The sequence below is a fragment of the Pezoporus wallicus genome, unplaced genomic scaffold (assembly GCF_028554395.1).
Source record: "Pezoporus wallicus isolate ANWC-B61680 ecotype Strahan unplaced genomic scaffold, APGP_CSIRO_Pwel_v1 contig_5352, whole genome shotgun sequence".
NCBI classification, from domain to species: Eukaryota; Metazoa; Chordata; class Aves; order Psittaciformes; family Psittacidae; genus Pezoporus; species Pezoporus wallicus.
In genome coordinates this window covers 1,839,000-1,864,456 of record NW_026639660.1, presented here as the reverse complement: position 1 = coordinate 1,864,456, position 25,457 = coordinate 1,839,000, and the positions used below count along the sequence as shown (strand labels likewise).

Here is a 25,457-nt window from a genome sequence, read left to right as displayed (position 1 = left end):
TAGCAATTCTGGTTAGAAAATGAAACAATGAAATAGTAAGTGATGACCTAACACAGTTCTGCAATCATCCTTCATGCTACCCTTAAGAAGTAATATTTGTTTTAACACTGTCTTTTCAAAGGTAACTGTGTTTTTTAGAGTTAGCAGTTTGTGTTATATGTGCTACTCCCTCCACTCCTTGTCCTCGCTGTTGCTTAGGCACTTTCCATCCCTTGCCCTCTCAGCCAGCATCCCCCCTTTCTGGGTGTCGGTGAAAGGCAGCAGATGTGTTCCACTTCCCAGGGAGTGCCGGAGATGTGTCCCGATCACATCATGTCTGTGTTAGGGCTTGGAGTGTCACAGAGCTTTCCTACAAGAGAGCATTAATTATACATGAGCTGTGCCAAGAGAGCTAAGCCCTGAGCTGGGACAAGCTGGGAACAACGAAGGGAAAATGACAAATAACGCAAGTGCTGCAGTTGTTTAAGGAAGGGATTTTAAAACAGCCTGCAGTGTTAGCAGTAGCCTTTTCAGGGAAGTTTTCCTCTTCACAAGTAAGTACTGAAATCCATATGAATAATTTGGAAATGTTCAGGATTTGGGGCATGAAAACATAGCTCCTATCTGGATATTTTGTGGACAAAATGATAAAACAGTAGGCTCTTAGACCTGTATTACTCAGATATTTTAGTGACTGGCTTAATTAGGAAAACAGGTATTGAGGGGTGGGGAATGGAACTTCAGAAGTAATATTTATTTTGTGAGGCAGATGCTAGTTAGGGGTGAAGTAACCGATTTTTTCTTCTAACTCAAGTTGAGCAGTAAGAGCTTTCTTTAGCAAATCAGCGAGAGAAAGAAAGGTACTCATGATATCTAATGAAAATGGGTTTGGAAGAAGCACCTCATTAGATACTTTCTATGTGTTATGGTTTCAGTGTAAACAGAACTACTTTATTTTCTGAATTTCACATTATAGCAACAATTTTCTGTGTCATGTACCATTTAAATGGGCAGTCACATTCCAAGGTGGAAGAGACTGTTTCAATGATGGGTGCTGGCATGTAAGATCTGTCAAAGAGAGTGATTGCTTTCTCGCTGATTTGGTGTGTGACAGTTTCCTAATACTAACTGTAAATAAAGTGAATTTAATGGAAGTTTTCGCCTTTTAAAGGCAAAAGTTCTTGAGTAATTTGATTGACCTTTAGAGCTGTGTAGCCATGTTGTAAATACAGCATGACTTTTGCATTGTGTGCGAAGTTGCTAAATCATGTTGTTTGTGGTGTCCCTCCACAAGGAACGGGTTTGCCGGCTGAAAAATTTTTACATTGTTAGAATGGAATCGCAGCAAAGAGGATATTTTTATTTGTATATAATTTGCAGCAAACTTCCTAGAATGTAAACACACTCATAAACAAACATCGAAAGTGACTCTGATTTTCTTTCTAATAGGAGCATCTAGACAAAGCAATTGAACTTAAGCCTCAAGATCCTTTTTTATATTACCTAAATGGAAGATGGTGCTATTCAGTAAGTTGGATTTTATCTAATATATCTGAAATGAAATAATGGGACTTAAGACAATGTAGGTATTTATTGAAGTAGATATTTTGAGCTAAATGAAGCACTACATTAACATGTCCTGAATTAACTTCCGTATGTCTGATGTTAACTGCTGACCATTCCTTACATCAAGTAAGTTGTGCTTGTGTGTCCCTCATTGTTGTATTCAATTCTTATCTGAATGAATGAATGAAAAGTAATTGACATTTGGAATTTCAGTTCTTTTTCTGCCACAAACTTTCTGATAACATAGCCTTTTAGCAACTTTATTCCTCATCCATAACTGAAGTTAAAGGCATTTGCATGCCATGCGATTATGTCTGTGGCAGCAAGGATACTGTATTGGCTTGGTAAATTCCAGGAGAATGTCACAACAAAGATGCACACATAAAAATCTCTCTAATTTGTCCGAACATTTTGCAAGGGATACAGTTTTTACTATGCGAATGCAACAGGTGCTTTAAAAATTGTATTAATGATATAGTCATAAGTGTTTATATATGAAAAACTAAAGTAATTGGTTTACAAATTTAGTTGTGGACTAATTTTATTATTATTTTTAGACAAATGGTGCTCGTAGTATGAGTTGGATTATTCTTAAGCTCGCATCTTTGATGGTTCAGGTGGCTATCCTTACTAGCTCATCTCTAGCGCTGTGAAGAATCTTTCATCAGAATAAAATGTTCTTGCATAGCCTATGCTGTAAAAGATCATTGGGAGGTTTCTCAGAACAATAACTGCTAATGTGTAGTGACTGCCAACCCTGGCTTTTTCCTATAGCTGCTTTCAGTGCCAGTCACTACAAAGTGCCTGCAAACTGGGAAGGAGTTGCTGTGATAAATTGTAGACATTGTCTTTATCTGCAACAAGACTTAATGCAAAGTAATCTTTCAGCAGTTTTTTTCAGATCATACATTTAACTTTCAAAGAACTTTCAACAACTACATTTTTTCTCAGTTGATGTGAATAAGGAATGACACCAACTTTTTCAAAGAGCTTTTAATTTTGCTTTTCATCACGTTGTATTCTTGAATATCAGCATTAGCTATGCAAAAGTGGGTTGCTGAAGATTGTCCTAGAATATGCTAGCTATGCCTCTGAAGAGCATCTCTTTCACTAGTGATTCCTTAATCAATTTTATACCGTGTTGTGTCCAACAGCTGAATGCGGCTTCCATGTATGTCAGATACTCCCAGATGTTTTTCATGGCTTCTCACTTGAGCTATAACTTTTGGAAACTTAACATGTAGTCTCAGTATACCTTGCTTTGTTCTTGTTGCACTGGCTTTTAACTCGTGTTTCATTTCAGTGACAATCACCACTTCCTGACTGAGTAATGCATGTAGTTTGTTGCGCTGTATCATTACAAACTCATGTTTCACACTTGTAACATCTATGCAGGGCTTCCTCACTAAACGTTGAAGTCATAGGTTAGCATTTGCTGTAGGGTATGACCTGACCTGCATTTTATTAAGTGAAACAATCCACCTAAACAGATGTAGCCACTGAAATACTTAAGTATTCGTTTCTGATTTTCTTTTTTTTTAATTCTTGCCTTCTATGACTGCCATGACAAAATGTAACTTGAAGCACTTAAAACAAGTTTGCATAGTACAAATAAATGAAAATATAGGACTGAATAAATTTTGTTGTAACTTCAGTGTTTTGCACGCTTTCAGCAGCAGGATGAGGCCATCATTTGGCAATGTTAGTTTCGAGGCTCTACTGTGGAAGCTAGATCTTAATCCTAGCCCAGTGAAGTTGGTGATCATAGAATCATAACCTCATTCATTTTATCAGACTGCATGAGTAGGTTTCTTTGCTGATCCTCTAACACAGGTTTTGGCTGTGCATGTAATATAGGTACATGTAGGAACTTGTGGAGATGTGGCAGATTCCTTGGTCCTGTTCTGTAGACTGTGCTGTTTCATGCTGTGGTAACTACCCCAAAAGTAGACTCTTAGATGTGGCATTGGCTCCAAATACATTATATGGGGTTATGATAGGGTGCTTGAAAACTTCATTTGTCACTCCTTCTCTGTACTGGTACCTGTAGATGGAGTAATGATGCTCCTCTTAGACCCTCTGTTTTTTCTGTTTAGTCTGGCTGCGGTTGAGGCTGGGAAGGCAGTGTTGTCCAGTGTGAGGAAATTAAAGAAGAAAAAGGGATGACTGAGGAAAGAAGGTTAGTTTTTACATACAGTCTAGCTGACTTTGGGGTCAAGTTAGAATTGGCCACAATATTTGTTCTTTCATAAGTATTGCTTCTAGGGGTGTTACTCTCTAATTTTAGTCATATATTCTTTTACTGAAACAGCTTAATTAAAAAAAGATAACTAGTATTTGATATTTTACAGGCTTTGGTAACACCTTGGGGAAAGCTGATGTACTTAAGTCTTCCTAGTAGAGTCAGATATTTCCTATTCATTCCCCATTTAATGTTGGGGGATCTTATTACTACCTTCTAGCACTGCTTTTTTGGGCTCACAAACTGAAAGAAAAAATTAAGTAAAGCATAAAAGAGTGTAAAAGGGGATGCTTCAAGTGTTGTAACTCAAGGTTCCAGTTAATTTTCACAAATGAAGTTGAACAGAATTTTAGGTTAAAAGTTAAAAGTATACTGAGGACAAATGGAGAAGATTTATTGAAGCCTGAAACCTATATCCAGAGACTGTGTGCTGTACTAGTAAAAACTTTTGATTTGTGGGGTTTTGCCAGGATTTTTACAGAAATTTTGCCAGAGACTGCCATTTCTCATCTTCCCTCAGTGTAACACAGTACTTTGCAAAGAGCAATGGTATGGCAATGCCAGGTTTCTTTCTTAGCAGTTTTTCTTTCTGAGCCAGACCTGAAGCTGATGCCAAGTGTCCTAGCACCTTCCAGGAGGAAGGATGAGCTGCATTTTCACTGCCTTGCATCAGTGGGTCTTTGCTTTTAATGCACATCCAGAATTATGTCTCACCTTGTCCAAAACGCAATTTTTGCTGTTTCTTATTTCTGTTACCATTATAAAGCCAGGAGATACACAAATGAGGAAGATTCTGTTCTGATGTGTATATCATCTCAGCTTTGTTTAAAAGTACTTCTGCAATCACAATCAGGTAGGCAAGATTTTCACTAATCATTTTGTAGATGTCACAGTGGGCACAATTTTGCCTGTGAGACTTGCTGTGTATGCAAGAAGCCACATACAGTTCTAATGGTTTTCTGGTTTGTTTTGCAAAGGCGACAAGGGAGAAAAGACCCTTGATTTATTTATGCCTTGAGCAAACATAACTGAACACCACTTGTAATGGATAACTCTAACAAGTATTGTTTTAATATTCCTTTTTTTCCAGAGCTGGTATGAACTTCTGCTCAGTGGTGATTTTTTCCCAGAGTAGCTTTAGTGAGAATTTTAGGAAAAGAAGATTACCATATAAGTGCAATGAAGATACTTTATCTAGTAAGTAAAGTAAACCAGTGTTTAGTATGTAAACGAAATGTTACTATTCCAAAGAAAAGCAACAGCAGCAAAATCATTTTCATTTAAAATGTCTTTGGTAGTGGATGAAATTTTGTCTGCTTGGCCTTGTGTGACAAAACCAGGCTTTGTTAATTTCATATCTTTCAGGGAAGGCATAATATTTTAAATACATGCTTGGGTTGGTTCATGCAATTTAAAATAAGTGCAGTGTTTAGAGCCTTTCCGGTTTCAGCTTTGTTGAGGGAAAGTAAAAGCTACTTTGTTCTTCAGAGCAGCAAGAAATGTTTATTGGAAGTCAATTGATGTGTGGTACATGGTCTATAGGAATAAGTTTTCTTTCCTTAGAGTTTTGGGTGCAATTATCTAATAATCCTTTACAATTATGTGTTTGTGGGCTTTTTTAGTGTTTTAATGCTTAGAATACTTTTAAAATGGAGTGTGTATCTAGTTAAGGCTTATGGCTACTTGCTGCTACAGGACTGGCACAGAACAGTTAGCGTGTACTTCTGGATCTGGATCAGAGCCACCGATAAAGGCTAGTGGGATGTTAAAAATTAGATTTCTTGGGATTTTCTTTTTGATGGTTACATGCCATGTGTTGGATGCATCACTGGTTTATCCAATATCTGTACATCAGGGAACAAATTGACTCAGTTCCTTTATCTGTGTGCTCTGTAAGTCTGCTCCCCTTACTGGAAAGTGAAAAGGCCAGGGAATTCAAGTTGTATAAATGCCTAAATGCCTGTGCAGACTGTCCTGGTTCCTTAGCTGGCAAGAAAGAGAATATTTGTGTTGGAAGCCAGTGTTTGAAAACTGCTGTCCAGTTACTTAATCTGTTCCAGAAGTCAAAACATTGCATAATTATTTAATATAATTTTACATTAATATATTGTAATGAAAAAGAAATAGAAACTCTCTGGGGACATTTAAGTAGATGCCATTAATATTTTACTGAAGCTGGATCAATGGGATGATTTTCCTTTATGAAAGACAACTGTGTGATCTGTCTTCAGTGAGCTATTAGCAAGGAAACATGGGAGGAGGAAATCCTTTAGGATTGTAAATCAGTGAATTGGCTGAATTTTCAATCCAAGTGAAATCTGGGATTTTAAAAGGACTGTCAATGAGCAGGGTTTGCATCTCATCAAAAGATGAGGAGACAGGAAAACAAATTCCAACTAGTGTTTTGGTTCATATGTGATTTTTTGCTGATCCTAGGCTAAGGAAGTGAAAAGGATTTTAGGAAATCCCTTTTCCCAGTACTTAGGGGAGAACAATATTTTCTGTCTTGGTCTTCAGAGGAACATGAGGCCTGATAGGAGCTTGCTGGGTATGAACTTTATGGTCAGCTGCAGGCTAACTCTGTGGGTGGCTTTCTTCCATCTTTAGTACTAGTAGAGATTTGAGTAGAATAAATGGATGAGAGCTTGCTGTTTGACAGATGTAGATGAAAACCTTTGAGACAAGGGTCTGCTTTAGCTTTGGGATACTGAAGAGTGGCCTCCTTTCCTTGGCAGAGGCCAGGATGTCATGGTCACTCCCTCCCCTCCAGCCCTAGGGAAGTTCAGGACTTGGTTGAAGGTCCCTCATGCCACTGTTTCCTGCTCTTGAGAGATTGGGACCAGCTCTCCTCATGTCAGCTGGGGAGCGATGTGCCTCCTGTGACCCAGTAAATTATAACCTGATATTCTATGGAAACACAGTGTTCCTTGCAGTGCTTTTGTGAATTTTCCGGCTGCTGGGAGGACAGATGTCAGGACTTCGGAGACATAAAAAACCAAAACTCACTTTAGGTTTGGAAATCATCTCTAGGTCAAGGACAATCTTCATTCTTTAATTTTGTTGTTGTTGTAGCTAGTACTTGCTAGAGAAGCTGCTTTTATTATTTTCTGCTGTCCTATACCATTCTTGAAGCTTGCATTAAGTGAAATTATGGTTCTGCTGAAGCTGATGAGAGTTACATTCTCCTGGTTCTTCATTTTATATGGAGCTCCAGATACGCTTTGCACTATTTGGAGTAACCTTAGAATCCTAGACTAGTTAGGGTTGGAAAGGACCTTAAGATCATCAAGTTCCAACCCCCCTGCCATGGGCAGGGACATCTCACACTAAACCATGTCACCCAAGACTCCGTCCAACCCGGCCTTGAACACTGCCAGGGATGGAGCATTCACAACTTCCTTGGGCAACCCATTCCAGTGCCTCACCACCCTTACAGTGAAGAACTTCCTCCTTGTATCCAATCTAAACTTGCCCTGTTTAAGTCTGAACCTGTTACCCCTTGTCCTGTCACTACCACACCTAATAGAGTCCCTCCCCAGCATTGTTATAGTCCCCCTTCAGATACTTGAAGGCTGCTGTGAGGTTTCCATGCAGCCTTCTCTTCTCCAGGCTAAGTTCAACCTTGACTGCAGAAGTCAAATTTCAGTACACTAGAGCATGTTACACCAAGGTTTCTGTTGCCTGTGCTTGCTTCCACCCAGAGAATGCTTAATAAAGTTAGTTGATATAGTAGAAATGATGTTTCCATTTCACTGGATGTAGCGTAAGATACTGTAATAAAGTTATTACAAATTACAGACTGTGCTTGTGTGTGTTTAAGCAAAGGGTGTAATTTCCTGTTCATCATTGTTGCTCCAGGACACAATTTTGTGTCTTGCGTAAAAGGGGGCAGACTGACTCAGGTGGGGTGTGGTTCAGCCGTTGTGATGGGATTCACCTCATCTGTCTTTAGCTATCCACAAGGTATAATTGTCTATGCTCCTTTTGTAGTTGAAGGGAAGAAGAGAAAGAGACAAGTGTTCATCCCAGACTAACATAGGTGAAGGGAAATTGCCTTTCACTATACTGACCATGCAAGGAACCTGGACAACTCATGTAAGCAAGGCACTTCATTTATGGATGGCTGGAGTTAGCTGCAATGAATTCAAGCCAGTGGCATGTAAGGCTGACTGCTGAAAACATCCAGGAACTCAGACTATCTGTGTAACAAAGTATAATGCTGTAGCCAGCGCAGCTTACAGAAAACTCACTATTGTGCATAGATGCATTTCACTTTTAAACATTAAACGTTTTAGATTGGTGGGAGTTGTAATATAAAAACGGCCAAGTGCATATATGTTTGCACTTTTAAAAGTTTGAATAATGCAAAGCAGCACCTAAGCCAGACAAAATAATGACTAAAACCTCAGTAAATCAGTTCTGATTAAATCTTGTAAGAAAAGAAAACAACTGCCAGGAAGAACTTGTGTTTTCAATAGGTAATTGTAACTCCACATGGAAAAACTGCAATTTTGTTTCCTCACTATTGCATAACAGCAGACACATGTGTGGTAGTTGTATCTGTGCAGTGTATGTGCATATACATTCCCTTTATTTCTTCTCTTCATCTGTAAGCTGCCTCTATCTCCATGTGAAGAACCTAGAAATACGGAAATCCCCTTCCTCTTCCAAAAAGACTCCTGCAGCAGTAGATTGGCATGAAGAAAACAATTGCAAAAATCCTTCTTATATTTCTTGTGGAATATGCCTCAGAAACTATAGAACAGCTGGGGAAGTTATGTGTGTGAGGGAATTAAATACATACCTACAATTTGGAGTTTTAACCAGCATGCTTTCTGTGAAGCATTCTGTGCTGCAGTTTTTAACACAGTATGGAAGCACTGCAGCGCAGACAGGGGAACCATCTTGTTGCTTCAATGAATAAGAACTGTGGGATGGTTAGAGTGCGTTTGTAAACCACACTTAATTCGCTTAGAAGAGAATTCAACAGTGGGATGTGTGTGTGTGAGAGAGAGAAGCATCCTTAATATTGTTTCTCTCTGGCATATAATTTTTAGTGGTTTTGTGGGAAAGACTTACTGTTGCCATTTAACAAATAAGGCATTAGACTCTGCTGAACAACCAGCAAGACTTGACCAGGATCCCTTCTGTCTCCAAGCAATATTGGTCTTATGTAGCTAGAGTCATTTGAGGCAGTCCTACACCTTTTTCTGTTGCATGCTGGCCTGTATTTATACTCATTGCAATGGTATTTTGGGGGCAGTTTGCAACAAGAAATGCATAGAGCTTGATATCTCTCTAAAAGAGAAGTATTCTGGTTGATGGCTGTGAGTAGTTATGTGTGGATGGATTCTTGTATTTTACCATAATAAACTGACATCTACTGGGTTGCTGCATTTAGCAGTAACAGCCCTGATAAGATTGGGAAGCCAAGGAATGAGGCAGAAATAAACTAAAAAGCCACTTTAATTTTTACAGCAGTAGGACAGATTGGAGTTCAAGGCTCAACTCTGTTATTTGAATTGCAGTTTCCTCTGAAAAAGAGCTGTCTCTTTGACTCATACTTCACTTCCAGCTCTCTCATGAGAGGCTCTCTTTCTTTGCATGTGTGTATCCCTTCTGTGTGTTGCCTCTGCATAGGCCAGGCCATAAATTGCTATGGAACCTTGGTTTTTATAATTTTTAAACTCAGCTCTACTCTGTGACAGGAGCCATGAGTGCTGTGGTTCAAATACTGATGTGAAGGAATAAAGTCCTGACTTTCCTTTACAGATGTAGTAAAGTGTCTGAAGCAGGTGGCTTCACTTCCCCATTTAAACAGGCTCCAGTCTCATACTGCATTTCTTAGCAGCTCCATCCTTCATTAGGGATGTGAGGTGTGTTTTGCCAGGTTTGGTGAGGGAGCCAAATTCCTTATGGCAGTAACCAGAGCAGTTTCTGTTAGTTGTCAGTACATGTAAGGGAAGAAGTCATATATATTGTGTGGCGGTATCACAGTTGCCTACACTTCTTTTACAGCAGCCCATGTTTCTGAAATGAGATCTTTGGCAAGTGTTGTTTGTCAGATTTGAAGAGGAAAATATGAAGCTTATTTCTTAACAGTGGTTGTCACTAGCTTCTGTGTAATAAATGAACTTGTTTTACAAGAGCCAAAAGCGCTTACATTTTGACTGTAGCATTTCGTAATGTTGAAAAGTAGTCAAGTACGTGGGCTATCATGCTAAACTGAATGTCTCATGAAAACCTTAGCAGGTTTAAAACACTATTTCTGGCCTTAGGTTTTAAAAAATTGCAAGGTCTTATGAAACCTAAACTGTACTTCAAGCTTTATGTATTGGAATAATCTCATATTAATGATGCTGATGTTTTGTCATGTATTTCTTAATATGTACATTTTCCTGTGAACAGAATCTAAAAATCTAAAAAACTGTGCTTTAGCAAATGGCCAATATAAAACATTCCTTTACAGGTTCTTTTGCAAAATAGATTGTATAAGTAGTACAGTGGCACAGGACAATATTTATTCCAAAACTGAGAAGCAAACCTAAAGACTTTTGAGATATACATCTCAAAACAATATAAATATATATATACATGTTATTATTATAGGTAGCTCAGTTGTCTTGGATTGAAAAGAAAGTAGCTGCTGCTCTCTTTGGGACTCCACCAACTTCAACAGTAGAAGAAGCATTGCAGAATTTCCTTAAGGTAAGTCCTAGCCAAGGGTTTTCCTGTGTGACTGTTTACCAGCTGCTATATGTGACTGTTGTCAAGATGTCTTCTCAACAGATTATGTTCAGTAGTTATAAATCCTGGGCTCTCCTAAATACCAGAGCTCTGTACTAGTAAAGTATTTTTTTCTTTTCTGTTTTAAAATTAGTTTGCAGATGAGTGGCTAGCACCTATTGTCTCTTTCTTTAGTTTTAAGGAATTGTTCAGTGACTTGCCACATTTAATATTTATTGGACTTAATGTGAGATGAATGTAGCGGAGTTACATATGCTGTTGAAACTAACCATAGCAATAACCAGTGATTTGCCCATTTCAGTAGGAGGGTTAACATAAGCAAGGAAGACTTTGACGTTGTGACACTCCTTTTTTTCTGAACTGAAGCTCTTTCCATTGAATTTCGGTAGAAGTCTTTCTTATTTGGGGAGGTGAAATTACCTTTATAGTGAAATAGAAAACTCTTGTCATATAGGTCTGTGTTCCTGGCCATTCTACTTCAATGCACAGTTCTGAGAAAACAGCACATGAATAAAATAAATCTGTCTTTCAGTGGTTTTTATATGAATAATTTCTAAATCTGGAGCTGAAAAATACAGGTTTTTCACTTGACTGAATTCAAAGCATAAACTTCCATTGTTGCAATTGTTTTCAGACAGTTTCTCAAAGGAATTGAACAAGCATACTTTACTCACTATCAAAAGTACTTACTCTCTGTGCTTTTAGTATATTTAAAGATGGAATGATCTCCTGAATTTTTGATAACACAATATGTTACCGTCTTCTCAGTTTAAGAGATCTTTATCTCTAAGGTCAAACTCCAGAGGTGGTAGAAATAATTGGAAGTGTTCCCTTTAGCTTCAGGGCATTTTGTGGTGGCCTGCAGAATAGCTGTGGTTTTAAGTCATCTTCTGCAACAAAAAATAAATTCATGTCTAAGACAACTGTTTGAGTTTCTTTTTCAGTTGCTTGATAATATGCAGTTGCGGTGAAAGCAGCATTGCTTTGGTCAAAGGATTACGGCTACTATAAGTTTCACTGATACAATTTTTCCTCTCTCAGATGCTGTTTGTTGATTAAAGATGCTTCTTGGTTAGTAGATAATTAAGATTCTCATCATTCAAGCTTCTACATCCTTGATGTGTTTTAAAAGGAAGACAATCTTGACATTTTTTAACAATCTGAACTTTTCAGAAGATGGTAATGTAAAAAGAAAGGTGAACCTAGAGCTAGAAAGGAAAATAACTATAAAGTTGATGAATGCAGTTCATAACCCATTACACAAATCATGAATAGTTGTTGCTTGTTTATTTCTATAGTTGATTGCTATATTTATGTAAGGAAAGAAATATCTAGAGAGAGCAGTGTCTTACAACCTGCTGTGTAAGTGAATTAATCCAATAGATATTCTATAGAATGATCTGAGATCTTTACAAAGCATGTAGAGAGAGTGGAGAACAAGAAGAATAGAAATGTTTTGTGTTCAATATCGGCACCTCATGTGCCTAGTTTAGGGCTTGAGTTTGGAGTTTTCTTGTTTTCCTGGGATTTTTTTTAAGTGCTAAACAGCAGTACACACAGTAGGGATGATTCAGTCTGATGTTTGTGGTATGCAGACCACATAAATCTCATCACACTAGTTTTATGTCTATTTTCTTTCCTGTTTTTTATTATTTAGGCGGAAGAAATGCATCCGGGATATTCCAAATGCAATTATGTGTATTTGGCAAAGGTAACCAAGTTCTTTTAAAAATTACGATTTGTAGACTCTGGTATTTGTACAGTGGTCTGATTGGAAACAAAACATGGTGTTTTTTTTTTCTCAGTGCTATAAAGATCTTGGCCAGAAAAACAATGCACTGAAGTACTGTGATTCTGCACTGTCGATTCTTTCAGTTACTAATGAGGTGAGTTCTAAGAATGATAACTTGTTCTCTTGTGACTGCTGTCTTGTCTTTGGCGCCCATTATTGCACTGTCAGTAATAACGTAACATTTCAATTTTTCTTCTAAACACAGAACCTTCCTTTTTCCTCCACTCTCTGTTGGCTCATTTACAGTTGTCTGTATCAACAGCTTTAAAAAAAGTCTTTGGGAACTGTCAAGGACTTGTCTGTGTCAGCAATTGAATTGCACTCTTTGTATTCAGCCCATTTCATTGGACTATCTTAAGCATAAACAGTTGAGTGTGTCACTCTAGCTGTACTGAAATTTTGCCCTAGACCTACTGTTTCTTAGTTGAAAGCATTCCAGATTTTGTCGCACAATCTCTCCTCCTAAAGCCTCTGGTTTGTGATTCTTGTCAAGGCCTCCAGGGCAGTGTGTTAGCTGCAGCAGAGGTAGTTAAGACTGCCTTTGTCCTCACCCACAGTGAAGCTAAGGAGGCACAGTTCTTCCAGTTACATTTGCTGAAACACAGTTTATTCGAAGAGATTATTAGATTCCTTTTTAGGCCCTTTAGAGTATTTTTAGTATGTGGACACAACATTTCTGCAGATATTTGAGAAATTTTAAGTGATATAATTTCTCAAATATAAACCAAGTCATGGCAGGAAGGTTCACTCTGATCTCATGTAGAAGCAAGTTCCATAATTACTGACCTATGACTGGAAATGTCTTACCATCCTACAGCGTGACAAGTTCAGACCTGAGCTTTGTCAGCCTAAGGGACCCCCTTTGAGCACAGCAGATGTGGTAGGGAGAGTGAAAGGTGATTCCAGAGACGAATTGGCCCTATCCAATTTGATTCTTTGAAGTTCAGGGAAAAGACCATTAAATAGCTCTGTAACTTGATTGACAATAAATGCTGTGTGGAGCACTAACATGTTTATGTCAAATGTTCCTGCTGGGAATAAAGACCACTGCATGCCTCACCAGCAGCTGCTCCTGGGTGGCCTTTATTTTTGGCCCAAGTTACAGTATGTACCAATCATATATTAAGCAATCACTGCTTAAGTTCAGTGTTTCTTTGAATATGTATTGATACAGATATAAATAATCTCTTAACTCTAATTTATTCTTTACTTACTGTTGAAATGTACCTTCAGCTTGCCTATTGCAGAGCACAGAAAAGACTGCTATACATTATCCTTCATTTAGTACCTTACATCTTTGCATAAAAGGTAGGACTAGGGGTGTCAGGGAAAGAGCATACAACTGAAATCGGCTGTGCTCAGCCTGTTTTGTATATATCTGCACTGACTGTGCTGGTGATTTTCTTATTTTTCCTGTATTCAACTTACTACAGGCCTGGTAATCTTGCAGTGAGCTCTTAAGATACCTGGTAAAATTGCAAACAAACATGTATTACAAAAGTTCTGATCACAGTATCACAGTAAGCTAGAGATAGACTGTTCCAGTGTTCCGTCACCCTCACTGAGAAGAAGTTTCTTCTCAAGTTTAAGTGGAACCTCTTGTGTTCCAGTTTGTACCCATTGCCCCTTGTCCTATCATTGTTTGCCACTGAGTAGAGCCTGGCTCCATCCTCGTGACACTCCCCCTTTATATATTTATAGACACTCTGATGGGCAAAAGACTGCCTGTGTTTAGTAAACTGCAAGTCATTCAATATATTCATAGAGACTCCTTGAAAAAGCATAGACATAGTTTAGATTTGGTCTCATCTTTGCTAACAGTAGCCAGACAAAATCTTAGTGACCGAAGGTAGTTGCTGAGGCTTCCCCTATAGTCGGTGGAGAGAGAGAGATGGGTCAGGTTCCCCATCCTGCCTCCCTCTGTCCCCTGATGGCAGAGAGAGATTAGATGTAGAGACAGGTGTAAGATGTGTACCTGAGACACCTGGCTCCTAGACTGTGCAGCTAATGGGATGTGAATCCTGCCCCTAAATTCCAGTGTCATCAGTCTAAACATAAGCTGGAGTTCAGTGTGTCCTCAGACACCTGGAAGGGCTTAGTCCGTGGTAAAAGGAATCACATTCTTGAAGGACTATCAGACCTGAGAGAGAAGGAGGACTCTGAGGTAAGAACATGAATTTGGGAGCAATGTGAAGGGGGAGTGTGTGCACCCATTCAAGCAGGGTGATGATGAGAATGATTCTGGTTTGTGAAGAGAAGAGTGTCAAACAGGCCCCAGAAGTCTTTTGTCCGCTTGAAGAGGGCAAGATGATTTGTCCTCTTCTGTTTGAGCTAATTCTATAAATATCATAGATTTGTCAGTTTTGTTTTATTTACTTGTGATGTGTTTTGAGTTAAGTGTAGGGGGGAAAAAAATAGTCCAGGGCAATAGTGTGTAATTCAATTCCTCCTCCACTATGGCTGATGAGCCAAGTGAACATTTCACACCAGCCACAGAAGTAAAGAGTGAGCATGGACAGTGGGATTGAGTGTGCCCTCAGCAAGTTTGCCGATGACACCAAGCTGTGTGGTTCGGTTGATACCCTGGAGGGAAGGAATGCCATCCAGAGGGACCTCGACACTCTTGTAAGGTGGGCTGATGCCAACCTCATGAAGTTTAACCATTAAGTGCAAGGTCCTACACCTGGGTCAGAGCAATCCCAGGCACAGCTACAGGCTGGGCAGAGAAGAGATTCAGAGCAGCCCTGTGGAGAAGGACTTGGGGCTGTTGGTCGATGAGAAAATGAACATGAGCCACCTTCAGTGTGCACTCGCAACCCAGAAAGTCAACTGTATCCTGGGCTGCATCAAAAGGAGCGTGACCAGCAGGTCGAAGGAGGTGATCCTGCCCCTCTACTCTGCTCTCGCGAGACCTCACCTGGAGTACTGTGTGCAGTTCTGGTGTCCTCAACATAAAAAGGACATGGAACTGTTGGAACAAGTGCAGAGGAGGGCCACGAGGATGATCAGAGGACTGGAGCACCTCCTGTATGAAGATAGGCTGAGGAAGTTGGGGCTGTTCAGGCAGGAGAAGAGAAGGCTGTGTGGAGACCTCATAGCAGCCTTCCAGTATCTGAAGGGAAGCTATAAGGATGCTGGAGAGGGACTCTTCATTAGGGACTGTAGCGATAGGACAAGGGGTAATGGGTTAAAACTTAAACAGGGAAAGTTTCAATTGAATATAAGGAAGAAATTCTTTACTGTAAGGGTGGTGAGGCCTGGAATGGGTTGCCCAGGGAAGTTGTGAATGCTCCATCCCCGGTGGTGTTCAAGGCCAGGTTAGACAGAGCCTTGGGTGAGATGGTTTAGTGTGAGGTGTCCCTGCCCATGGCAGGGGGGTTGGAACTAGATATCTTAAGGTCCTTTCCAACCCTAACTATTCTATGATTCTAAAAAAAGCAGTCAGCACAAGGTAAAACCAAGTGCATGTGTGAAGGAATTACTGTAAAATGGAGATCTGGAATACAAACTGCTGATATGAAATGTTACCTCAAGTCCCATCTGAATTAGAATATTATGTTTTGGTTTTGTTATTGTATTAGAGAAAGACTATCACTGACTGGGGGGGAAACATGTTGGAACTGAAGTCGTTTAGGGCTTGAACTGTATGTAGGAATAACATTTAGTCCAGTCAGTTTAAGGGAGGGAAGAGACTGTAATAAAACCAAAGATACGTTGGGGAGATAGTAATAAACAGATGCTGATAAAGTGCCTGAATTGATTACAGCCCTGTAAAAGATGGTTTGAAAAAGAAAACACAGGTCAGCAGCGTTATGAGGATTTCTTTGTTAGCTGCAGCACAGGATTGCAAGGTTGTCAGCACCATGGTGTGTTGTCACAGTCATGCAAAATCCATCATTCCCATGTGTAATCACAGTTTCTCGTGTCAGTTTTCTATCATTCTTCAGGCAGGGGAATTTCTGTATTGTTTTTAAATGTTGGCTTCTACTGGGAAACGTGTATGTATAAAGGCATAAAATCAGGAGCAGACTGAGAAACAAAGTTGCTGGAAAGGTGCCACATTGAGGAAATGTATAGTATTTCATGATACAAATCATCCCACAGTATAAGTATGAAAAATAATAGTAGACAATAGTTTACTTTTTATTGCTTCTGAGCATCCACAGTTTCCAGTGATTTCAGTGGGAACCAGAGGTGCTCGGCATCAGTAAAATAGCCCATAGCTCATTTTAAACCTCTGGTCAAATTCTCAGCTGATCTAACTCAGGGCACTTCTTTGACACTTTGTCTAGGATTCATTTCATGTAACATTTCAAGTTAAGTGATACGATTTTTGTCTTGAATGTTGTATTGCATCCAGTATCCCTTCTGTGCATCTGTTCTACCACTTAGAGAATATGTTTTTAATTCAAGGGGTGGAGGGACTTCCAAACAGAGGTAATTCTTCTTAAAAGAGAAAAAAAAGTCCTATGGACAATTTCAACCCTATTATGAACCTGAAAAAAGATACCAAAGAAATCATAAGAGACAAGTTCTGATTGAACGAGTCCTCTAAGTCCTAATACCCGGTTTAAAAAATAGTTTGGCACATTTTTAATAATCAGTCTCTGCATTTTTTAATTTTAACTAATGTTGCAGTACAATGCACTTTTTATCCTCTCTAAACAAAAAACTCTAATGAATTATATGGTCTTTCCTTGGCCATAAATACTGTCATACTGTGGAGTGGTACTTCACTGTTGGAGGTGTACAGGGCATTAAGTTATTTTGCTTTTCTCTGGTTGCTGTCCAGGTGAATAACCTCAGGGTCCTGGGAAACATTCACCCCTTCATTAAAAGAATCCTAATGTTCAGGGCTGCTGTGAGCTATTGTAAAGGGCTTAACAGCTGCTCTGTTTATCTAGTAGATGTTGCATTACCCTTACTGAGACTCATTACTTTGTAGTGCGCTCAAAGCCTTGCTGAGTGTGACTACATGAAGAGCTGTCAAAACCAGATGTGGTGGACTACTGAGGTGGAAAAAAATGGCTTTTTAAAATTTGAAAACATGAGCATTTGTCTTGCATATAGAAAGACAAAATGCGGGGGGTGTGCTTGATTAAACACATAGAGCTTTGCATGAAAGGGGAATAAGACACTAATTTCTTTTGTTGGGTATTTTCAAGGCTTGAAATTGTAGAAAATGATAATCTGAATGTAGGATTATAAAGTATAATAGGAAAGAAATCGTTTTGTATTTGCTCATCTGGAGATGAGCATTGGCATGGGAGTGAACTCTGTGCTTGTAGGACCAGTAAGCTCACCATAGAGGGATTTAACAGGCTAACAGAGAAAGTGATTAAAATGTCAAGGTTCTGGTCTCTATGACGTTATTTGAAGATAAGTCTAAAAAGCAGCAGTTACATTACAAAAACTATAGTCTTGGAAGAGCCGAAGACAGCGAAGCAGGAAGAATGCAAAGCAAATCTGTTTTCACTGAGAGCTGCTGAAAGTCTAACTTAAATTACAGATAAAAATTTCCTTGAAGCTGAGTATGTATTTTATAAAATTATTGGTGATTAAAAAAACCCAATAATGGTTTCAAAAACAGTCCCTCCTTCCCTGCAATTACAAATTAAGGCAATTCAGAGTTGAAATTGACAAGTGGGGGAGATTTAGATAGTACAGAAATTGACCACTATGGTATTCACTTCTTACAGGTGATAGAATGGCAGGAAGCAGAGACTTGTTAAAGACTCTGCCTTCAGCCTCAGTGACATTTGAAACTCTAGGAAAGCCCACATGAAGGAGGAGGTAAATATAATAATGGGCAGGAACAATGGCTGAATGTTTGTACAAGAATGCAGCTGCTGAGGAGAAATCATGCCTGTAAGATTTTCTTACTTTTTTTTTCTTTTTTCATCACCACCATTGATCTCCTCGGTCATTAATTTCCATTTCTCATATTGTCCATAAGGAAAAGGGATGGAAGAGAAGGCAGAGTATAAACTCCAACACCCATCTGTTGTTTCTATTACAACAGACCATTTGTATACCTGTATATTTTCCACAGCAGATTTTTCAAGAAATCCCTGCTCCAGCTACCATAGACTAGTTGTATGTAGCAGGCCTTGCGGTGATATTTCTAACAGATCTCATTTGAAACTGCTGTGGTAATCTGTCCTTCTAAATAAGATTTGAAGGAGAAAAATGTAATGTACTTTTAAAGTGAAGGGTACAAATTATGACTTGTTTGTGAAAAAAAATACTCATGGAAACTATGTGAATAGTTTGAGTTAAGCTCAAAAATGGTTTTGTTTTCTCATCAAAAGGAACATTTACTTTCTCAATATCATCAGCTCAGTATGTTTTCAGAGGATATTTATTCCTTTAGATTTCATGCACATTTGTTCTCCAAATGCTAAGGAAAAGCCGGTGGTGCTTCAATTACAAAATAATGAAGTATTCAGATTTGTGTTCATTTTGAATTCCAGGCTGTTGTTTTCCTCCTAATAATGTTTGTGGAGTTGAACAAGAATTTCCCAATAGCTACCACCAACCTAAAATGAAAGTATCTTTTGAATATATTTTTAAAAACTATTCCTTAATCACTGTTTTTACACTGAATCTGTATGCTTCTAGCTCAGGCAATGGGTCTTTTAAAAACTCATTATAAAGAGATCAGATTTCAAACTTTAAAATGCTGGTAAAAATATGACATTTGTAAGAGAGCTGCTAAAAGAGTTTGAGACCTCCTGTATTATACATTATTTTGCACTTTAGAGAATACAGTCTGTTTTTCTCTGATTTTCCATCTACATGTTTTTGAAGTTCTTGCCAAAAGGTTTGTTTGTGTTGTCTGCTTATTCTTTCTCCCGCTCCAAAAATAATTCCAAAAAGTGACTCAGATTTTTTTTTGTAGTGTAATAGTTTCATAGATAAGGATAAAGTCTATCCTAATAAATATTGAGTTTATTATATTTATGATTTAATCCACTAGTATCACAAAGTACTCATTTCAACATCCTAGCAAAGGTAACACAGTTTTAGCATACACATCTTAGCACAGCAAGACTGATCAACAGGCGATTCCTCAAAGCATGGAGTGTTATCTTCTATGCTGGTGTGCTGGCAATGCAGGCGCAGAGTGGGAAAAATATTCACAGAGGTGGGGGTGCACTGCACGATGAGGAGGTTCAGAACTGGTTTCCTATTTATGTAGAGTGGCCAGAGGAAGTCAGGCTTCCAGGAGTTTGAAATATGTTGTCTCAGAGTCAATATACAGGGTGAAAGAAAGCCTCAACAGGCATCTTTCTGAAGGGGCTGTAACTGGGCTAATCATGTTCAAGCTGTTTCAGTGATGACTGCACAGAAAGTGCTGTAGGTCCCAGCGTGGTGGGGTCAGCAGCTGGACAGAAAGAGGGAAATGTCTTAAACACCAAAAGCTCCACACTGTGTACAATAGGAAAAGGAAACCAGAAACTTAGTCTTTTAAGTTGAAAAGAACTAGGTGGATAAAAATTTTACATGACTATTAATTATTCTAAATTAAATTCTGCCGTTCTATAATTCTTCAGCAGTCGTCAAACTTTATTCACAGTCTTCTGGTGCAAAATAGTGTTTTTCCCTCTACTTGAAGGATAATCAGAAAATGTGAAATTACTATCAGCTATGGATTTTAAAGCTGTGCTTGCCTTGATCCTAAAAGCTTTGAGAAGTCACAGTTCTTCCTCAGAGGAAGATACTAAAAATAACAAAAGAACATGAAATGCCCTAACTTGTGACATACAGCTGTCATATAGGAGGTTGCATTGGTTTATTGAAATATCTAAAGGGAAAAATAGTATTCTGCAATTATATGCAATTTAATGCCCTACTACAGTCACACCATCTGTGAGAGTCTGTCATGAAGCTGTGAAGGGAGAGCGTGTAACTGTGTATGATTTAAATTGTCCACAAGAGCTATTGCTCTTTAATTAGCAATCACTGTGCATGTTTTGGAGTCTCTTCTGTTGCAGTCCAGGATTTCTCCTGGAGCTGCGACAGAATGATACAGCTGTACCCGAAAGCAGGAGTGGCTCTCAGCACCTCATTGCTGTTACCACATATCAGAGCACAGCTTTGGACAAGCCTGGCAGCCCAGCTCATTTAACACACCATGCAGGCCCGCTGACTTCAGTGAAACCCTACGGGCTGCATGTCAGCTTGGGATCTGGCAGCAGTTGCACACAACTATGTTTTAGTTGGCCAGTGTAACCATTTTGGTTGCGGTCATGGGGGTGTATCATTCTGTGTTGACAGTTGGGACTTTGTCAATGAGTGCACGTATGTGCAGTGCCTGGGTTGGATGTGTTTAGTGCATAAGGAAATAATTAGCAGAGATGGAAGGTAAAATCATTATCTTTCTGTCTCTGCTTTAATTGCCGTTTAATTTTTACATGCATATTTATATGTGTATGTCTGTGTATACATTTATCAGTAAATTTTTCAGCAGACATTAACTGTCAAAATATGGAATACCTCCAGTTAAAGCCAACTTTCCCTGTTTCCCACCAGCTCTCTCTTCCCTCTTGCTCTTGTTCTCAACTCCCTCTCTTCCCTTCTTCAGTCTCTGGCCTCCCAGGTCTTTTTTTCCTGTGCATATTCCCTGTGGATGATGAAACATAAAAGAAAAACAACTAAATAGAAAGAAGGGAAAATATAGTCACTGACCCTGTAATTTGAATACCTTTTGTGTAGCAGTTTGCAGAACATTTTGAACTCCTATTCAACTCTGAAAATGATATGAGAAGTGTTTAATAAATGTAAGCCTTGACAGTCGAAAGTCAAGTTTGGAAAATGACTGTGTATTCAGCCAGTGCTGAGCTAAGCCTCAGGGTGAACAAATGGGTCTGACACAAATATGTTTCATTCCTCCTGTGACTTGCACCTCTTCCTCTCCTTGCCATGTTCTAAAGGGAGATCAAAGCCTTAAAAAAAAAAAAAACAAAAAAAACCACAAAAAAAAACCAAAACAAAAAAACAAAACAAAACAAAAAAAAAAACACAAACAGAACACCCTCCTCCCCCAGAAAACCACAGGTTCAAAAATCAGTGAAGAAGAGAGCTGGCCAAGTATAGGATTTATGGCTTTGTCTTCCCATTAACAGTCAAACTTCAGGCATTAATGAAGTTTTCATTCTTAAAACTAGAGACTGGTACACTGAACAGAGTTGTGGCTTCTCTCTCCTTTTAGCATGACATACTTCTTGGTCTGGAAGGACTCTATCCAAAGGTGACATAATAATTCACTGGCCATTCTCATGCCATTACTGGTTTATTGTTTTTCAGTGCTTTTGACATCTGAGTTCTTACTGACTGGAAGCCGCTGGCTCAATTAACACAGCCCGTTAAGTAGTTTGCAGCAATAGTTCTTTTTGCTTATACTGATACAGTCTTGTTTGGAACTAGCAACTCTGGTGTCCAGAGGTTGGACGCTTTGCACGTTTGCAGTTTCTTCTCCAACTAGATCTTAGAACAATCATGGGTTTGTTCATTCTTTTTCCTAAGCCCAGTGGAAGATTCAGGGAAAATTGCCTAATGTTTTTGGGACCCTTGCAACTCGTTAAAGCTCATCGCCCAATATAATCCTTTGCTTCTAAGGAGAGAGACAATTATACAAAATCTTTTGGAGATATGTTTTTTAAATGCTGTATCTTTCAAAGTGTGTAAAGAATCCTATCAACCCATGAAATGCCAAACACCCTTGAGAGATGAGAAAATAATTTTTGGCTTAGAAAAGTGTGAAAAGTAGGATCAGATACACTGAAACCTTGGTTCAGTGTATTTTCTTAATAGCAAGGGACAATAGCTGTCTTTTTACTGTTTTGCTTAATGGAGTTAGAATAGTTTTCACAAGTTGACCACAGTCAGTACAGAAGAGAATGTATTTTTCCTGAACTAATCAGTATATTGATACAAATTTTGAATTTCCCAGTTCTTGTTGAAAGCCACAACCTGGTGCTCCAGGCAGCCTGTGGTGATGTGGAGCTTAAGGGGTGCCGAATTCAGTGTGACATTTCCTTCTGTTAGAGTATTTTGGCAACAGCTTACTGGCTTTGCAGTGTGTGCCTTTTAAGGCCTCTGATAAATGATTATGCAGATAGTTTAGCCTGTTGTTGCCAGTGGGAGTAAGGCAGCAACTCCAAGAGAAGTGTCCAGCTAATGTATTAATGGCTTAATCCAGACCAATAATATAATATGGTTTGACATGTCTGGCATATGGTTTCTATCATTTCAATATTCTTCCCTATTCCTCCATGACATTATAGACAACTAACCAAAATAAAGAGAAGCAGGAATTTCTTCACCCATAAAATGTATTTTAAAATGTCCTGTATTTTGTTCCAGCTCTTTGGTTAATTGGATGATGAAGTGATCCTGAAATTCAGTGATTACTTCACTGTCTGTCTACAGTATTTTCTTTCAGAATTGCCTCTTTTGTTATCTGGGAAATAAATACTCATCTCTGTCATTAGAAATACTTGCACAAAATTTGTGACATGCAAGTGCTTTTCAGTTGCACTGCTAAGTACACATGGGTGCATGTTACTGGGTGTTTGGACCCTTACCAGCCTGCAGGTACAAGGTGCTGACTTTTTAGAAATGCGGTTTTAAACCAAGGTGCATTTTGCAAATAGAGGTTCTGCAGTGGTAAGTAAAGCAAACGGATTATATCCAGGAAGCATTTTAAAAACTCAGTAGAATAATGGAGTTTTTGTACTGTGGTTACATGTTCATATGCATGTACCTCTTTTCAAATGGATTATACATGGAATAGCTAAAACATATGTCACTGGTTACCTGTGACTAAGAGTCTGTGAGCTGGATTTGGTTTACAGAAAGCCCTGTGCAAATGTGTGCACTTAAGCATCAACCTGAAAGGAGCCTTTCCCTTCTGTCCTAGGAAGTATAATACAGTGTTGGCTCTGAGCACAGCATATTACTTGCCTCTTGCTCCACCACTGGGTTCTCTCTGCTATGAGCCCAGTACCGTAGGCAGAGCTCACTAACACCGGTATGGAAGGTACTGAGGGTGTAGTCCATCCATGCTGGTTATTAGAGGTAGGTATGGCTGTATGCACCAAAACTACAATCTGACTGATGTCATTAATTGCATTTCCCAATATTTTCTTGTCAACTTCATAATAAATCATTAGAAACATCATAGAAATATCTTTAGTAAACCTGCACACATTTGGATTGCAAGATTGCGTGAAGTATAAGGCAAGGCAGTACTTCCTGCAAAGTACACCAGTAAAAGTTATGGCCTAAGCTAAAAGGCTTGCTGGTCTGCTAAGAAGGCTATTTGTGGCTAACATTATAAGTGCTTTAACAGAGCTGTAAAGAGAGGGCTGCCATCTGGCTCTTGTTTTCACTTCAAACTTTACTTTTGCATTCACTTAGAAATTAACTTACTATGCAGTCTTTACGTTCTGTGGCAGTTACACTTGTGTGTTACGTCTGTTAGTAAAGAAATGTGGATAGGTGCATATTATACAAATGAAGGGATTTATCCCATCTAAGTTCATGCATGATTGTCTGTTTCTTTCAGGATAAAGAGGCCCAGAAAGACTTAGAGGCTTTACTTCTCACACTGAGGCTGTGACACTACATGCTTTTTAACTCTTCATGCTGTGATAAAATTGCAAAACTGAGAATCTACAGTGACTGGGAACTGTGGGTGGATTCCAGCTGAGTGAATGGGAAAACTGTCATTGATTTTGGTTGGTTTGGATCATGGCATTTAAGCATCCGGTGATTATGTTATGAAAATGATGGATTCATTTTTTATTATTTATAATCTCATACTGAAGTTTAATTTTAAATTGCTGACACTGTGAGTCTGATTCTCTGAACATAAAGTCCACTGCTGGCAATGGACATACTGGGGGTTAGAAAGCAAAATGCATAGATCTCACTCTTTGTTAGATTAATTGACTAGTATGCGATGCCAGCATAGAACTGTCTGTAGCAAAACCAAACAAATGTTTCTATAGTAAATTATATTTGTATCAACTAATTTACGTAGATGTGTACAGAAGAAAATCATGAATGCCTATGTTTACACATTTTCCTCTACTATTATAAAATTAGAATCTTGTTGAAGTTAAAGCTGTTGCCTCCACAAAGCTCTTTTTACTTTAAACCTACTGTCAGTTTTAAATGAAAATGTGAAAACTTTACAAATTAAATACTAAAATTTTATTTTATTTGCAATATGAAGTACAATATTAAAAATCAGACCAATTGAAATGAAGTGTTTAAGATTAATCTGTTGCAGCTGTGGTGTTTAATGGATTTGTTACTGGACCTCCATCAAGTTTGTGAATCCTGGCTTTTTCTCTTTGAACAGTTGGCTAGCATGGTGGCACCAGTGTGTCTCTGGAGAATCTAGTCGACCATGTGACCGTCACTGACCATTATATCCTCTCTATATATAGCTTAACTTGTACTAGACTAATTAAAGGCTTCCTACTTCCATCTGAGCATGTAGGACAGCAGTGTTTTCAATAAAATCTAACAGGTAGAGAACTAATGTAGTTCACCAACAGACTGACAAAGAATTCACTGAACTCTGTAGAAGAATAAAGGCCTTTACTAAATAAAGAATAAAGGCTTTTATTTCAGGATCTTAATCTAGATGCAGGGAGTGTATCTGGAAGAACTAAGCATTTCTGGTAAAGGAAATACAATTGGATAAGGATAACTGCACATTGCTTTGACATATTTGATGTGTAAATAACATGGACCAGTTTATGGCTAAGACAAGGAGGACTCATATGGCACCAATATATTGAACTAGCAGTTGGGGCTTTAATTTTGAACAGATGTGGAACAGTGAAATTAGCAAGAAGGAACTACAGTCACCTCAACAAAGATCTAAAAATCGGTCCAATGTGAAGGAGTATGAATACCTGTGACTGAAGCATCTCATAGGTAAGAGTGATTTTAACTACTAACAACAGAAGGCAATAGATACAGTAGACTGGAAGAAGACAAATATGTAGAGTAACATTTGGATTTAGCCTGACTCCATGACTCCTCATAAAATTCAGAGATTTCATAAACCATGGCTGTCTATTTCTTTCAAACATACTCTTTAAAAATATG

The 25,457-nt window shown here is 38.6% G+C and overlaps 1 protein-coding gene across 4 annotated transcripts in view; it reads left to right on the top strand.

The window, feature by feature from the left end:
- Nucleotides 1-24,599, top strand: part of RMDN2 (regulator of microtubule dynamics 2) — a 49,152-nt gene extending 24,553 nt beyond the window's left edge. The window contains exons 6-11 of one of the 4 annotated variants that reach the window (XR_008972907.1): nt 1,429-1,506; nt 10,397-10,495; nt 12,192-12,245; nt 12,340-12,420; nt 23,251-23,408; nt 23,899-24,599. Coding sequence is in view for 3 of the 4 variants with exons in the window: in XM_057415335.1 (XP_057271318.1) it covers nt 1,429-1,506; nt 10,397-10,495; nt 12,192-12,245; nt 12,340-12,420; nt 23,899-23,952 (366 nt within the window). In the remaining variant the exon portion in view is untranslated. Of the gene's footprint in view, nt 1-1,428; nt 1,507-10,396; nt 10,496-12,191; nt 12,246-12,339; nt 12,421-23,250 lie in introns of all 4 variants that reach the window. The other 3 variants (XM_057415335.1, XM_057415333.1, XM_057415334.1) reach the window with 3 other exon arrangements.
- Nucleotides 24,600-25,457: the final 858 nt, after the last annotated feature.